The 15177-nt window shown below is 49.7% G+C and overlaps 1 protein-coding gene across 1 annotated transcript; it reads left to right on the top strand.

Annotated features, from left to right (window-relative positions):
• Positions 1 to 1233: 1233 nt before the first annotated feature.
• On the top strand, positions 1234 to 2655 carry LOC119435769 (collagen alpha-1(XXVII) chain-like). The gene has a single exon (XM_037702492.1). It carries the CDS (start codon positions 1234 to 1236, stop codon positions 2653 to 2655), a length of 1422 nt encoding a protein of 473 aa, XP_037558420.1.
• Positions 2656 to 15177: the final 12522 nt, after the last annotated feature.

Genomic DNA, 15177 nt, shown 5'->3' with positions numbered 1-15177 from the left:
TTCTCCTTCCCCGCTCCACTCAACGAAGACTTTCCTGTAGGTGGCGTTGCTTTGCCGCGCGCTCTAGAGTTACTGTATATGCTAGCAGGGAACATATACAGGTAATCTAGCACGCTCTAACTCCCCTGAAATTTCGTAAAGTAGCGACACTCTCCTCCTCCGCCTTCACTCCTCCGCTTCTCCTCTCTTTCGTACTTCCTCCTCGATGGTGGCGCCTACTACAACGCTTGAGCGTAGCAGACGACCTTGTGCAGAATGAATGCATGCATTGCAAGGTGTTGCAATTTGATCGTTAGTGTTGGCTTTCTAGCTCCGAGTAATTTTGTGCACAGCATAGAGTGTACGGAGGGTTATACAAAATCCGTGACAGCAGATTTTAAATGCGAAGCATTTCTTGGCGAACATTTGCCACTTTGACAGTATCTATCTATCTATCTATCTATCTATCTATCTATCTATCTATCTATCTATCTATCTATCTATCTATCTATCTATCTATCTATCTATCTATCTATCTATCTATCTATCTATCTATCTATCTATCTATCTAGCTATCTAGCTATCTATCTAGCTATCTAGCTAGCTAGCTAGCTAGCTAGCTAGCCGCCTACGTCTTGGTGCTGTCATGGTCGTATCGTTAACTTGATATTGTCACGAAGATAGCAATTGAGGCGTTGGCAAAACGGTGTTCTTTTTTTCAATCTAGGCTGACACTCGGAGAGCGCGCGTTTTAGTACACACTTCGTCGTTCTCATTTGTGATGATTATGTTGTGGGCCCAGGCCTCAAACACACAAAGATGGCACAATGAACACAGAGAGGCTTTAATGACACGGAGACGAGACTAGGATTAAGAACACGGTAACACACAGAATTCACTTCCAGTTGTCTGTCGCTTATCAGCGTCACTTTCGCATGGAGTCTAATAGCGTGTCGATATCACACACTCGCATCACGAGGAGTCGCAGTGGTGACTCTAGCAGTGGGTGGCGCAGGGGATAGAGGCCGGGGCAGAGGCCTGGCACACGACGAGCCACTCGCGTGACAGATGGGTCGGGACGTCAGCCCGCCACGGCTGCACCTGAACACGCCGGCGTCATATGCCCACACAGCAGTGGAGCAGGCCGGATCAGGCACACGAACAGCCTAACCTGTTTTCCAGCTCACCCAGGAACACCGGCCTAGGGTAGTTGGACAGCTCGGCTCGTTCGGGACGAAAGCCCAGACCAAGCAAATGCTCAGACCGGGCAGAGGCTCAGCCCAGGTACAGCGACAGCCCGGAACGCTCTTCCAGATCAACCAGGAAATCCGGCCTGGGGTAGGTGGACTGCTCGGCTCGTTCGGGACGAAAGCCCAGACCAAGCAAAGGCTCAGACCGGGCACAGGCTCAGCCCAGGTACAGCGACAGCCCGGACCGCTCTCCCAGATCAACCAGGAAATCCGGCCTGGGGTAGGTGGACTGCTCGGCTCGTTCGGGACGAAAGCCCAGACCAAGGAAAGGCTCAGACCGGGCACAGGCTCAGCCCAGGTACAGCGACAGCCCGGACCGCTCTCCCAGATCAACCAGGAAATCCGGCCTGGGGTAGGTGGACTGCTCGGCTCGTTCGGGACGAAAGCCCAGACCAAGGAAAGGCTCAGACCGGGCACAGGCTCAGCCCAGGTACAGCGACAGCCCGGACCACTCTCCCAGATCAACCAGGAAATCCGGCCTGGGGTAGGTGGACTGCTCGGCTCGTTCGGGACGAAAGCCCTGACCAAGCAAAGGCTCAGACCGGGCACAGGCTCAGCCCAGGTACAGCGACAGCCCGGACCGCTCTCCCAGATCAACCAGGAAATCCGGCCTGGGGTAGGTGGACTGCTCGGCTCGTTCGGGACGAAAGCCCAGACCAAGGAAAGGCTCAGACCGGGCACAGGCTCAGCCCAGGTACAGCGACAGCCCGGACCGCTCTCCCAGATCAACCAGGAAATCCGGCCTGGGGTAGGTGGACTGCTCGGCTCGTTCGGGACGAAAGCCCAGACCAAGCAAAGGCTCAGACCGGGCACAGGCTCAGCCCAGGTACAGCGACCGCCCGAACCGCTCTCCCAGATCAACCAGGAAATCCGGCCTGGGGTAGGTGGACTGCTCGGCTCGTTCGGAAAGAAAGCCCAGACCAAGCAAAGGCTCAGACCGGGCACAGGCTCAGCCCAGGTACAGCGACAGCCCGGACCGCTCTCCCAGATCAACCAGGAATACCGGCCTGGGGTAGGTGGACTGCTCGTCTCGTTCGGGACGAAAGCCCTGACCAAGCAAAGGCTCAGACCGGGCACAGGCTCAGCCCAGGTACAGCGACAGCCCGGACCGCTCTCCCAGATCAACCAGGAATACCGGCCTGGGGTAGGTGGACTGCTCGTCTCGTTCGGGACGAAAGCCCTGACCAAGCAAAGGCTCAGACCGGGCACAGGCTCAGCCCAGGTACAGCGACAGCCCGGACCGCTATCCCAGATCAACCAGGAATACCGGCCAGGGGTAGGCGGACTGCTCGGCTCGTTCGGGACGAAAGCCCAGGCCAAGCAGCTCAGACTGGTGACAGATGATCTCTGTTTCCGGAACCCTACATATTCGTGGTGGATTTTAACGCTCCCAACACCCTGCGGGGAGACTCCCGTTTTGATGTGAGAGGTCGGCTGATAGAACATGTTCTGACATCTTGTGTATGCCTATCTAATAGGATAAAGGCGGTCTATCACAATGTACAACATAACTCATATGCATCAATAGAATTAGCGATTGACACTGCTTCTCTTCTGCTTGACCTGAAATAGAATGTAATCAAGAATCCTTTCGGCAGGGACCACTTCCCAGTCACTATAATTTAGCAGCACAGTTTGATTCTCCACCACATGTCCCTCGCTGAAAACTAGCCTCAGCTGATTGGAAACGTTTTAAAGAATGTACTTAATTATCGTGACATTTTTAAAGCGATTTTTGTATAAATGATGCCGTATGATATTTTACTGTTTTTATTATTGACGCAGTGGGAAAGTGCATCCCACAAACAAATGGTCTTTCATGCAGAAGACGTGTCCCCTAGTGGAACGAAGTTTGCAACGATGCACAGAAGCGGCAGAATAAAGCATGGCTCACACTTCGTCGATCGCCAAATGTGGAGAATCTACATCAACTTAAATGTGTAAAATCAAAGGGGAGACGCACGCGACGACAGGCAAAAAAGAGAAAGCTGGATGAGGTTTCTGTCGGGTATCACTTCTTACGCACAGGAGAAAAAAAGTATGGGATGGGGTAAGAAGGCTACAGGGACAGCAAATACAACCATTACCCTTGGTGAATGATAAAGGACATAGCTTGCAAGACCAGATATATGCTCTTGGGAAGCATTTCGAACGTGTGTCCAGTGCCATCCATTATTCGAAGTCATTCCTCAAACACAAAGAAATGGCCGAATGTAAGGCACTTGATCGTAAAGGTACAGAGAACGAGCTATACAACCGTCCTTTCAATATTGCTGAGTTGAGAGCTTCTTTGAATCTATGTAAAATCTCTGCACCTGTTACTGACTGAAGAATGTACGACATGATCCCGAAGCCCCGTACAGACGCCCATATGACATTGCTCGCACTTTTTAATATAAAAATTTGGAGGACGCTTAAGCTTCGCGTTTAGGATTGGAACGCGATAGCATTCAAAGATCCTCGACTGCTTCTGATGCTTCCCAGTAACTGCAGTTTATGTAACCGTATTGTTTACCGGGAAACGCTGGCCGCGAACGCTACGCATGAAGGCGATCTTTCTGGTAGGAACACGGCCTTATGCGTGGGCCGAACCCGGAGGTCGTGCACAGCTGCGCCAAAGAAATTACATGATTTTCAGGTGGCTGTTATTGTTTCGCACTTCTAGTATTTCATTCCTAGAAGGTTTAACATAAAAGGCATGCGCTGTTGGTGTTTTGTTTCATTACATTTGTTTGTGGGCTGTCATTATCCAAAATATGAGGAATCAGGCGCTCTTCTTTACTGGGCCTTAGCGCTGGCCTTAAATAAAGTTTTTCCTCCTCTTTCTCCGAGGAATAACTTTGTCAAGAATGTAAGACAAGGTATGAGCAACTTTAGTGATAGCATGGTGGGGCAATATTAGCTGCATATACCACATGTCATATAGCAAGGCGTGACATATACCTATACCCAAATATGTACGGGGTAATTTTCTCTTGCGGACAACGGCGCAAACGCCGGACGCGGGCGCCGACGTATAGACATCGGATTTTCTGCGAGACGGAGCCCTTAACGCTATCGCATTGATATGGGCTACCAGGTACCTCCAGACTGCGCGGAAAAAAGCCATTGTTATCCCAAATTTTGAAGCAGGGTCCGGACCTATCGTCGGTGACGAGTTTACCGCCTGATAGCGCTGACAAGCTGCCTGTGTAGGTTGTGCGAGAAAATGATAAATCATCGTCTGTTACATTTACTTGAATCTAATAAGTTGCTGGATCCGTTCCAACGTGGTTTTAGAGAAGGCCGCTCAAATAACGACCATCTCGTGCGCATTGATGCCAGTATACGTGTCGCATTCGCACATAAACCGTACTTTTTGCCAGCTTTCTTCGATATGAACAAGGCGTACGACACCACGTGGCGTTACGGAATCTTGCGAGACCCGTCGAGGAAACATGTTCATTTACGCAGGCAATCGGCGTGTGCTTAGCTGTACTTTATTCATCGTAAAGGTAAACTCGCTTCGTGCACCACTACCATCATCAATTTTCTATTCTGTCTATGTAGATGATGTGCAGGTAGGTTTCGAATCTTGTAACCTTATAGTTGGCGAGCGACAGATTCAGCTTTGGCCTAAATAAAATTTGTAAAGGGGCATGCTAAAAATGATTTAAAGCTTAATCCCCAGAAACGCCCCTGTGTTCTTTTTACATCAAAGAGAGGACTTGTTCCAAATCCCACTATTGAATTGCATGGGTAGTACTCATTGCTGAGAATGGAGCCGAAGCTTTGCAGTGTCGTACAAGATTCAAAGCTAACCTTTGTACGCCATGTAAAATATCTCAAGGCCAAATGCTTAAATGCACTCAACCTAATGAAAATACAAACACTGGTGTTCACTCTGCTGCACCAAGCGCGTTGAAGATGCTGGACCATGTGCATCACTTAGGCATCCCGCTAGCCACAGGAGCCTTCCGGACAAGCCCCGTACAAAGTCTGTACGTCGAATCAAATGAGTGGTCACTTAATTTGCAGAGGTCATACTGTAGTGTTCCGTATTTTCTGAAAGTACACTCGAACGCTGCACATCCTTGTAACTCAACTGTAAACGATACTACGTGTGCCACACAGTTTCATAATCCTCCCACAGTGAGAGAGCCTTTATGTACTGTATGTGAGGAGCATCGGAGAAGTAATTCGAATTCTACTCCTGGAACACTGCCTAATGGCAACACCGAAGGCATTGTCGCCGTGGCAGTGGCAGTTCATAGAATGTGATACACCTTTTGCAGAAGTTAGAAAACACGCTTAAGATGCACCTATCCTAATACACTTCTTGGAACTTCAGTCGAAGTACTCGTGTCCAGGTTTTTACACTGACGCATCGGGCTCACATGCCGGCGTGTCTTATGCAGCAGTCGGACCTTCCTTCTCAGAATCCGATGTGCTGCATCCGGAAACAAGTATCGTCACGGCTGAGGCCTATACAATATTGGGGGGAGTGGACCATATCAGGAAATTAAAACTTCGGAAAACAGTTATATTTACAGGCTCCTTAAGTGTCGTAAAAGCCTTAATGTTAGTGCATATGCAGAAACATCCTGTGCTCAATGAGCTTTATTCAATTCTTTGTGCAACATATACGTCGAACCAGCATGCTGTAATATACAGGGTGCCTGGACATAGAGGAATCGCGGATAATGTGCTGGTAGACGAAATTGCCACACCCATGGAGACAAAAGCTAGCAATCTTTGCATAGCTGTCCCTGTTCTGGGCATGCGACTTTACCTGCGGAAAAAGCACATAATCTGTTCACAACGTAAGTGGTATGCTGAAACCCTTAATAGGCTCCACGTGGTTAAGCCACACTTAGCCAATTGGTCACCGCCAACACAATAAAGGCGAGTGGATGTCCTGCTCTGTCGGCTGAGAATAGGACACACGTACGGTACCCATTCTCACCTCTTAACTGGTGGGGAACCACCCATCTGTGGTAGATGTGGTGAGAGGCTGACCGTGTTTAACGTGTTACTGGAGTGTCGGGGCGCGGAAACAGAAAGGGAAAAGCACTCTCCACTAGCTAATCAACAGAATATTCCCCTTCATCCAGCAATGTTGCTTGGCGAAGAGCCGTAATTTTGAAGCCAAAGCAGTTGTTAATTGCTTAAATGATGTTCTGCTACGTGTATTAACCCAAGAGATTAGTAGCACACCCTCTAACCTGAGGCTGCTGCTGTGATAGCGGCATTCCGTAGAGTAGGTATCTCCATGTGCTTGCTTTTAAGGGCCTTGACGAGACAGCCGTGCTGCTTGCCCTCACATATTTCACTGTGTCACCAGCTGGTAGCACATATCTTGTATTTATAGCGCACCTCACTAATCATTGCCACATTATTATTAGATATGTATTGTTGTGCACCTTAACGTGACAATTTTTTAGGCCTCTTTAAAGCCATAAAACGTCTACCATTAGAAATACGTTTACCCGGTACGTTTACCCAAGCTCGACGCTCTTTGGACATGCCTAGTCCATGCGCCAATAAAAACCACACATCATCATCATTGTCATTCTCAGACGCTCGAATCACATGACCTGCGTCCCCAGTACATGTGAGGTCTCATAGGAGGCAGCGCAAGGTATGTGACTGATACAGGAGTCGTCCGAAGCACTATCCTGTTAAGACGTCCTAAATCACCTTCAGAAGCTTCATCTGGCCTCAGAAGACATCACGCTGCGAAGTGTAGCCAGAGAAAGTAAAAAAAAGAAAAAGAATACAGACAAAAATGATGGAGGGAGGTTGAGAATACAGGCACAAGCGATGCGTGAGTCCCGACAGACAACAATGGACTGTTATTATTTCTTTATCCTTCAAACCTCGGCGTAGCTCCGTGGGGCACCCTCGTACTATTCACTTTCTTGCACACTACGCGATCAGACTTCAGGGATACTAAAAGATGGCAGAGGGTGGCTCGGCTGCGTTTTGCTTCTGCGATGCGTCCTGAGACAGCCACAGAGGTAGTCCTAGAGGCCTCTGTCGTTTTCTTTTTTCTCAGTATGGGGTCATGTGGAGATACTGGGTTCCTATCATGTGCACATGTACTAGTTTGAAAAGGACGCGATATTGTTCAGCAGTCACTGCCTGCTTCGATACGCATTTTTATTTGGGCACCTGTCCCCACGTATGACGTCGCAAATAAAACGGTTCTACCTTTACCCTTATCTGCATTTCCATGCGAAGCAAAGTCATCCTCCAATAATGTGAAGCTCAGTAGATTAAGTTTTGCTGCTAGTTTCTGGTTATCTCGTTATAAAACGATTCGCCTGACCTTTATGAGGGAGAAGTATGTACGATATAACTTCGAAAAAGGTTCTATGTGGGGATCTTTATGTTTAGGCACGTTCTACTCAGAGACTTCAGGTGTCGTGTTTTGAATAACTTCAGAGCGTCTCACTCTTTAATGTAACAAAAATCAGCTGTGTTATCATCGCACTTGCAGAAATTGGCAGCTCTAGGAGAGTCTTAGTCATCGCTTGTTTATCGTGTTGCGCAATCGAATTAACGAACAGCAAATCCGACTCCGTTTCCATTTCTTACGTTTCTGTCTGTTTCTGAGGAGAGAAAAAAAAATAAAACAAGAATTAGGGCGCGAAAGCCCGGGTCACGAGAGCGGTCTCCAAAATGTCATCGTTGAGCTTCGTTATCGTCTCAAAACATCCGGGGCATCCCCTGCTATAAGCTCGACGTCCTTTCGCCCAGTTTCAACAGGTCAGCTTAGCCCCCACCCCCCTCTCTCCTACGTTTTTTTTTTTTTTCGGCTGAGATTTGAGCAGCCGCCTCCGTTGGTTCGGATTCCCTGCGTCAGGCCGCCGGGGTATATAAGCACAACCTCGATGAGGCACAGGTAGAACGAACGCTGTTCAGAGCGACTTGTTTACTCCAAGGCGACTCACCCGCGCGGAAGAATAATAATAATAAAAAAAAACAGAAGCTCAAAGGACACGAAAGGGCGTAGAAGGAGTGACGAGCTTCGTGTGGGAGGTGATGAACAAACGATGCGCCCCGGGAATGGAATTTTGTTTTCCCCTCTAAATAGGATTCCTCGACGGGAGGCGTGACAAGCGCGGCTGCGTAGAAAAAAGCGACGGTTGAGGAGCGCAAGTAAGAAGGAAGAAAGGACAGGCCTGTGTGAACAGCAGGAACCGGGACACCACTCGTGGAAAAGGGGGGTGGAGAGCGGGAAAGGATCAATGGTTTCTTAAGTAGTCGCTCCGGCAGGCGCACGTGCTGGTGTACTTAGCAAGCGATCCCTGAATAAAACGCAGCGTCAACCTACGACGAGCACTTCTCGCTTCCGCCAAACGAGGAAGAAAGGAGCGATCGTATCGTTGACGAGCCGAAGGGGCGAGAAGAAAGCGGATCAAGACGCATTTCCGCGGAGATAACGCCCTGTGCTCTCTCGGCTCTTCCCTTTTTTTCCCCTTTCTTAGTGCACACCAGAGGCATGTGCGGGAAGAAAATATAAAATACGGTGCCATTGTGGGAAGGAAGGAGGTACGTGAAAGCAGCGCCCCTCCCGCGTACTGTCCCCTCCCTCTCCCAACCCCATCCGAGAACCTTACTTTCCCAACGTATCCCTGCTGCCACTTCCCTATACAGCGCTTCATTTTCCTTGCGACTTCCTTTAAGCATGCTGGGATGCGTCGCCTCAGAGGCTCCGTGGCAACGCTTAGGAAAACAAAGCAGCTCGCTGCCTATTATCGAAACTGAAAATCGACTCAAGCTTCGCCCCGGCATGCCAATTGTCCAAGCATTATTTCCTCGTGTTCGTGCGTTCGCTTCCCCACCCCCCACCCCCCTCCTTTCCGAGCCTTTGCGGCGCTTTTCGCCTGCATTTTCTCGTGCGCTTATTATGTTCATTTTTGCCATTTTCCACTAACGGCGCTCGTTTTCTGGGGGAATTGCCTGCCTCGTTTGCCTTCGATCGCCGAAGCGCTGTCGCGTACCTGCTGAGCGGGAGGTCCCATCGTTTTCCAAAAGATGCACTGTTCGTTGTTTTCTTTTTACTTAGCTGTGCTCTGCTCGGTGTTCCACGTATTGATTTTCGCTACTTGATCTATTCGGGGTTGTGGCCGTCAAACCAGCGCTCTCAAACGCTACTGTCAAAACACTATGATGCGAGCAGTCTCGTTCATCTAGCGTCAACGTAGGAATGAATAGTTGTATCTTTTTTATGGATAGTGGGTACGACCTGTGGCCTGTTATATTCAGAACATTTTATCTTAAACTATTATTTTAGTAGCCTGTGCGGCACGCGCAAGTTCTTAAAACTGACTGAGATACACTGTGGTATTTTTTTAGACATATCCTTTTTTTTCGTTCCTTCATTTCATATCGTGCGGCCTTTGTGGCCGCAAAGAATGTTTTGTGCCTTTCCATTCATTGCTAGCGTCTCGATGTGTCCGTCGCCATGGAAATGAAGTATATACTACACTGAAGTCAATGGCCTGCTCTGCTAAATCCTCCTGCGGTGACGGGGTATTGGGCTGCTCACCTATGAACCTCATGCACCCTGTATGAAATATGACCCGAGACCGTTTAGCCGCTTCTGTCTTTGGCGTACTTTTGCAGTATTCGGGTTGCTTAATGTACTTGTGCGTGTGATTTGCCTTTATACCTATGACTACCTGCTTCCTTGGTTATTCACGACATTAGATGTGATTGTTTCGTATACCACGTGTTCTATACACCGTATTCGTCGCTCTAATATACCACCGGCTTGTACCTGTTGCTGTCGCTACCTGTGTTGTGTGTGCGGTGCGCCAGGAAATAGTCTTCGCGGGACATTGTATTCCTTAAGAGCAAAGCCCTCTTTTCTTTTTCCTCATTGTGATAATTTTCGGCAGAGCAATTCGCAGCTTAAGAAAAGTTGCTTAAAATTCAAAGTAAGTGCAAATGAAGCCAACGCAAATCACGCACTTGTAAAACGTCTGAAAAAAAAACTTTATTGTCGAATGCCATGTGAGAGGGCACCTAGACAATCGTCTCTAAGTGTTGCTGGGAGCCCTGTGCGCTGAGCGATGAGCTATCGCCCAAGTGCGCTATGTAGTAATTTAAGCACTTTGTGTAGTTTGCATAGAGAAGACTCGGATGGCAGCTGCGTGATCGCCTTCCTTTGAGGCAACGACGAGTAGTTAGGGCACCTAGACAATCGTCTCTAAGTGTTGCTGGGAGCCCTGTGCGCTGAGGGATGAGGTATCGCCCAAGCGCGTTATGTAGCAATTTAAGCACTTGGTGTAGTTTGCATAGAGAAGACTCGAATGGCCGCTGCGTGATCGCCTTGCTTTGAGGCAACGACGAGTGGTTAGCTTACAAGGCGAGAAAAAAAATTGAGGGAAAGAAAAAGAGAGAGGTTAACTAATGTCTAGTGTGCAACACTGCACGTGGTTTAGAGGACACATGCAATGACACAAAGTAGTGCCTGCAAATTATGACTAACAGCTATCAGTAATTAATATATGAAGGATTTTGTAAGCGGTGTCGCCGTGCCACATAAAAATAAATCGGAGTTCATATGAACAGAACAGCAGGGACAGAAAAACGAGTATCACTAGAAAGTTCTCTAACTTCGGAATTTTGTAGTAATTACAATATACTATACTTTAATTGCGTCAGCCTCAACGCCCGCTGTATGAAATGTCCATGCTGCTGCACACGTACAAAAAAAAAAAAAAAAGCTGTCAGCCCTTCCACTGGGGTGGAGATGGGAGACCAGCGAAGCTGTACTATGGTGGGAATTATGTATTTCCCATTATGACTATTAAGACATGATAGTGTAGTTAGTTATTTGAACTATTAAAGAATGAGAAATATATATAATCCGGTGGTTTTCATTTATTTAGTAACCGCAGTGACAATGGCCTTATGGTCGCTATGGTACACCGCCATAGGGTGAACGGCAAAGGTTGGCACGTTCTTCATAAACGCGTCACCAACGCCACGCGCGTTCGGTGCGAACGCGGGCAAAACGCCGCCGCCGTCGACAACAGTTCTGCGCGTTGCTGGTGCTGCTACATGTCCAAGTTTATACGGCTCCTCGGAATTTTGAGAATGACAGCCCATAAACAAATCTCATGAAGCAAAACACCACAGCGCATGCCTCTTATGTTAAATCTTCTCAGATTGTGACTGAGTCGCCAGTTCCCCTTGCGCCCAGTCGCAAGATCGGCATTTGGTGCCGCAGCTAAACGTCGCCTCCCCTCCCTCCCTACCATGCCGCCACGGCCTTTCGCGCGACGGGAGAAGTCGCGTTTGCTCTACGCCGTGCGTTCGCTCCCCGTGAAAGCGCGCATCCCTCGTACGCTTTCACTCGCACATACAGCATACGGCCAATGAGAGTTTTTTGTCGCGAGAGCTACATTGGACGCATTCTCGCCGTTTCGCTGTGGCCAGTGGCCGCGCTACGGTGGCTAGCCGCACCGCGGGTTGACCCGTTGCCTAGCAACCGAAGTGCGAATGCTCACTTATAAAAGATACCAAAGATAAACAAAGATGTGCAACACATGCCGTTCATGGCCAATCAGCCTGGTGCAGTATTTCTTAGCGTGCAGCGCATATAGATAGTTTCGGCACAGCAGATTCAATTTCTGGATCGTCTAAAAGCACTACATAAATAATATTCACGTGGTTGTTTGAAAATAGCGCGAAAAATTTTTTCTTCAAGCCAGGGATCAAGTCTGCTATCCTTCGATAGCAAGTCTACCGTCCTACCATCGAGGCCTTCGTCCTGCAGTGGATTTGAAATATATAGGCTGATTTTGTAGTCCGATGACCTCTTACCGTCTGGTATTCAAGGTATACTGACGCTTGTTACGTCCCTTCTTGATGCATCAAGAGTTTCGAGTCACTGTACCTCGACATGCAGTTCGGGCGTACTAGTGGACGCACTCATCATGCTCGTGTTCCCGAACGTGCTCCCGAAGGTGGGGTCTAGTGGTTGAGCGCCCGCCTCTGCCCCACTGCTTCAAATGGGCACAAGCGTACCCCGGCCTGGCATTCGGCATCTTTCAGGGGCGATACGCTTGGGAAAGAAGCCTGCGCCCTGAATTCCCGTCGAAACCCTCGTGAGAAGAAAAAAAGTGATGTTTGGGCTAGAGCACTGCACGGGCTCGGGCTTACCCGAAAGCCCGGCCCGAGGGCCGGGACCGGCCGGGTAGAGCAGTTTTTTCACGGGCTCGGGCACGGCGTCTGCTTTTTGACCCGGGCCGGGCTCGGGTTTTTTGGCGCGGGCCCGGGCCGGGCTCGGGCTTTCTGCGAGTTATTCTCGGGTTTCTCAACTCTGAAAAACATGTATTTTTCGGTCTCGGGCCGGTTTCGAGCCGGGCTCGGGCTTAAGGTAAAGGGGTGGCGGGCCGGGCCGGGTGGGTAACGTAGATTATTTCCGGGCCCGGGCCGGGCCCGGGTCTCGCGATAAAAGTTTTGATTGGGCTCGGGCGGGCCGCCCAATGTAAAAACGGGCCCGGGCCGCAGAAATCGGCCCGTGCATTGCTCTAGTTTGGGCCACTCCCATGGCGGTCACTTCCCATGTGGCGCCCCAAGCACCTATTGAGGCGGGGACGCCTTCGGGTTGAGGACAAACACCCCTTTCCAAGCGTTGAGGTCACATAATGGCCAAACACCTGGCCGGGGGCGCGCTTGCACCTATTTTACCGGTAGGTACCCGGCGGCAGCACTTGCCTCCCAAAGCCGCGGCGGATGCTCGTCAACAAGGCGGTCTGTGGTTGGACAAGAGGCGCCCAGAGACAACTCCTGAAATGTCTATGGGGCCTCCTTTCGAGATGTGAAACCCCACGACGGCCGGGCACCAGGCCAGGGGACATCTCTACCAATTAGAAAAACTGGTGGGTTCGTGGCGGCACCGGGATTTGAACTTTGTACCTCCCGCATAAGAAGCGGATGCTCTACCGCTAGGCCACCGCTGCGGCCACCGCCCCAGTCAAGAGGCAATTTGCCGTTGCACGTATTGCTAGAGGGAGATGGCAATTCTTGGTTTCGGTTGATGAATGTTCCTTTCTGTCTTCAAAATGATATATAGTTCGTGCAACAATTTTTTCAGTAATGAGTGCGTGGAGGTTTAATGTCCGAAAATTGACCAATACGCTTGGAAGTCGTTTTATAACGGCCTCCGAAGAGCTGCAATTAAAATCATCACTACAAGTAGTCTGCAATGTATCACCTAATCACCTAAAATTCTTGTTTACATTTTATTACATGTTGGTAGGTTAAAAAGGAAGGAGCAGAAAAATTCTGGATGAGGCAGTGACATTTCCAACAATCGGATGAGGAGACCAGAATTTATAGTAAATAGTGATATTGAAGTTGACCTTGCTCGATAAGTCAGCTTGCGGGCTTTATGCAGGCTTTCGTCTTCTTGAAGGAGACAGGACTGTGTGAACGCTTGTGACAGTGGACCTTCCTCTGCGACGGACTCTGTGAATGACTGACTCTTTATTATTTTCCTTCTCGCTCTTTCTTATCTATTCTTCCCCTTTCCCTCTCCCCAAGCGTAGGGTAGCCAACCGGTTACGTCCTTGGTTAACCTCCCTACCTTTCTCTTCTCCGTTCTCTCCCTCTCGCTTACTCGTCTCGTAGTAACCGTGCGTGTGGAAGCTTTCCACTGCATCGTTTCATAACTGCTTCACCAGTTGAGTCTTCGGATTTAAAATGCCGTTTCGTCTGACACAATTTTCCAAAGCTTCTCCGCTCCCGGAACAGAGACGGAGTGATTCAGCTTCCGGAAAATACTAACCACTTCCGATTCTCGTCAGCAGAATACTGCCGTAGGTAGACGGGGACGGCCCGATGTATATAGCCGCGTCTTGTTTTACAACGTTGCTCTTTTTTTTTTTTCATCAGCTCAACTCTCTGCGCGATTGCGCGCGACGAGCAACAGCTGAACGCTTTCGCGCGAAACATTATGTAAACCCTGCGTTCAACGCAATCGATCCGTTATGGAAAGCGGCGGCTCTAACTGGCAGGGTGGTGCGTGTACGGGATGGATGCTACGACACTCAATAAAGCTCGGTCGCTCGCATCTCTGCCTTTCCGCTCACTTCGTCGACGCGCCGGGAACACAACAATCGAGTGGGGCGGCGCGCGCGCACGCGGAAACAGTGCCTTTTGCCGGCCGGCCATTAATCAGGCAGTTCGCCCGACGAACACGCGAGTTCAGGAGGTCCTCCGGGCAGCCCGCGGCCAGGGCTGCGGCTCGCGCGCCGGGACTGGCCAAGCCCGGCCAAGCCCGAAGCCGAGATGACCGGACGATAGCGACCTCATTAAACAGAGTGCGAGGGAGCCGCGGGACGCTAAAGCGCTTACAACGGCGGCGACGACAACGCGGCGCTATGCGTATATCGCACACCCTCCCGCTCTTCCCGCTCGTCTCCGCATCCAAAGCATTCTTTCATCGCCCGCTCGCTACGCTCGCGCTTCTCTAAACGCGTTTTCAAAAAGCACGCTTATCGCAACACCCTGTTTCCGTGGCCCCGAAACAACATCCGCCCATCGTCGCGCTAACTTTTTCCGATTTGTCTTTCCGCCCTTGTTTTTGAATTTATTTTCTACAGCGTGGCGCACTTCTTCTTCTACATAATTCATACATGAGGAACGTGGACGTGCGGCAGTGAATTCTCGCTAGCGTGCTTTATGGCGGTCTTATATCCGACCCAATTAGCGAGGCAGGTTGTGTGTTCACGGAGCTTTGAAAGCTTGCGTGCTGGTCGCCGCCGGTAAATTACCCAGGTAGGCAGCGTGAGTATCTGCAACCTCTCTATTGGGACGTAGTGGCGGTCGCTTGAAGCGTGGTGAAAAGAGAGCGATAGAGAGAAGGCAAGGGTAGAAAATGTAGGAAGTTCAACTAGACGAGCGTCTGGTTTGCTTCCCTGCAATGAAGATTAAAACTATATAA

This window comes from Dermacentor silvarum, unplaced genomic scaffold, assembly GCF_013339745.2.
Source record: "Dermacentor silvarum isolate Dsil-2018 unplaced genomic scaffold, BIME_Dsil_1.4 Seq904, whole genome shotgun sequence".
In the NCBI taxonomy this organism is placed as follows: domain Eukaryota; kingdom Metazoa; phylum Arthropoda; class Arachnida; order Ixodida; family Ixodidae; genus Dermacentor; species Dermacentor silvarum.
The sequence above is the reverse complement of the archived record's forward strand: the minus strand, read 5'-3'. Positions and strand labels throughout refer to the sequence as shown.

Bases quoted from the DNA above. Each gene is read 5' to 3' on its own strand.
- LOC119435769 (XM_037702492.1), top strand. From the start codon at position 1,234: ATGCTCAGACCGGGCAGAGGCTCAGCCCAGGTACAGCGACAGCCCGGA.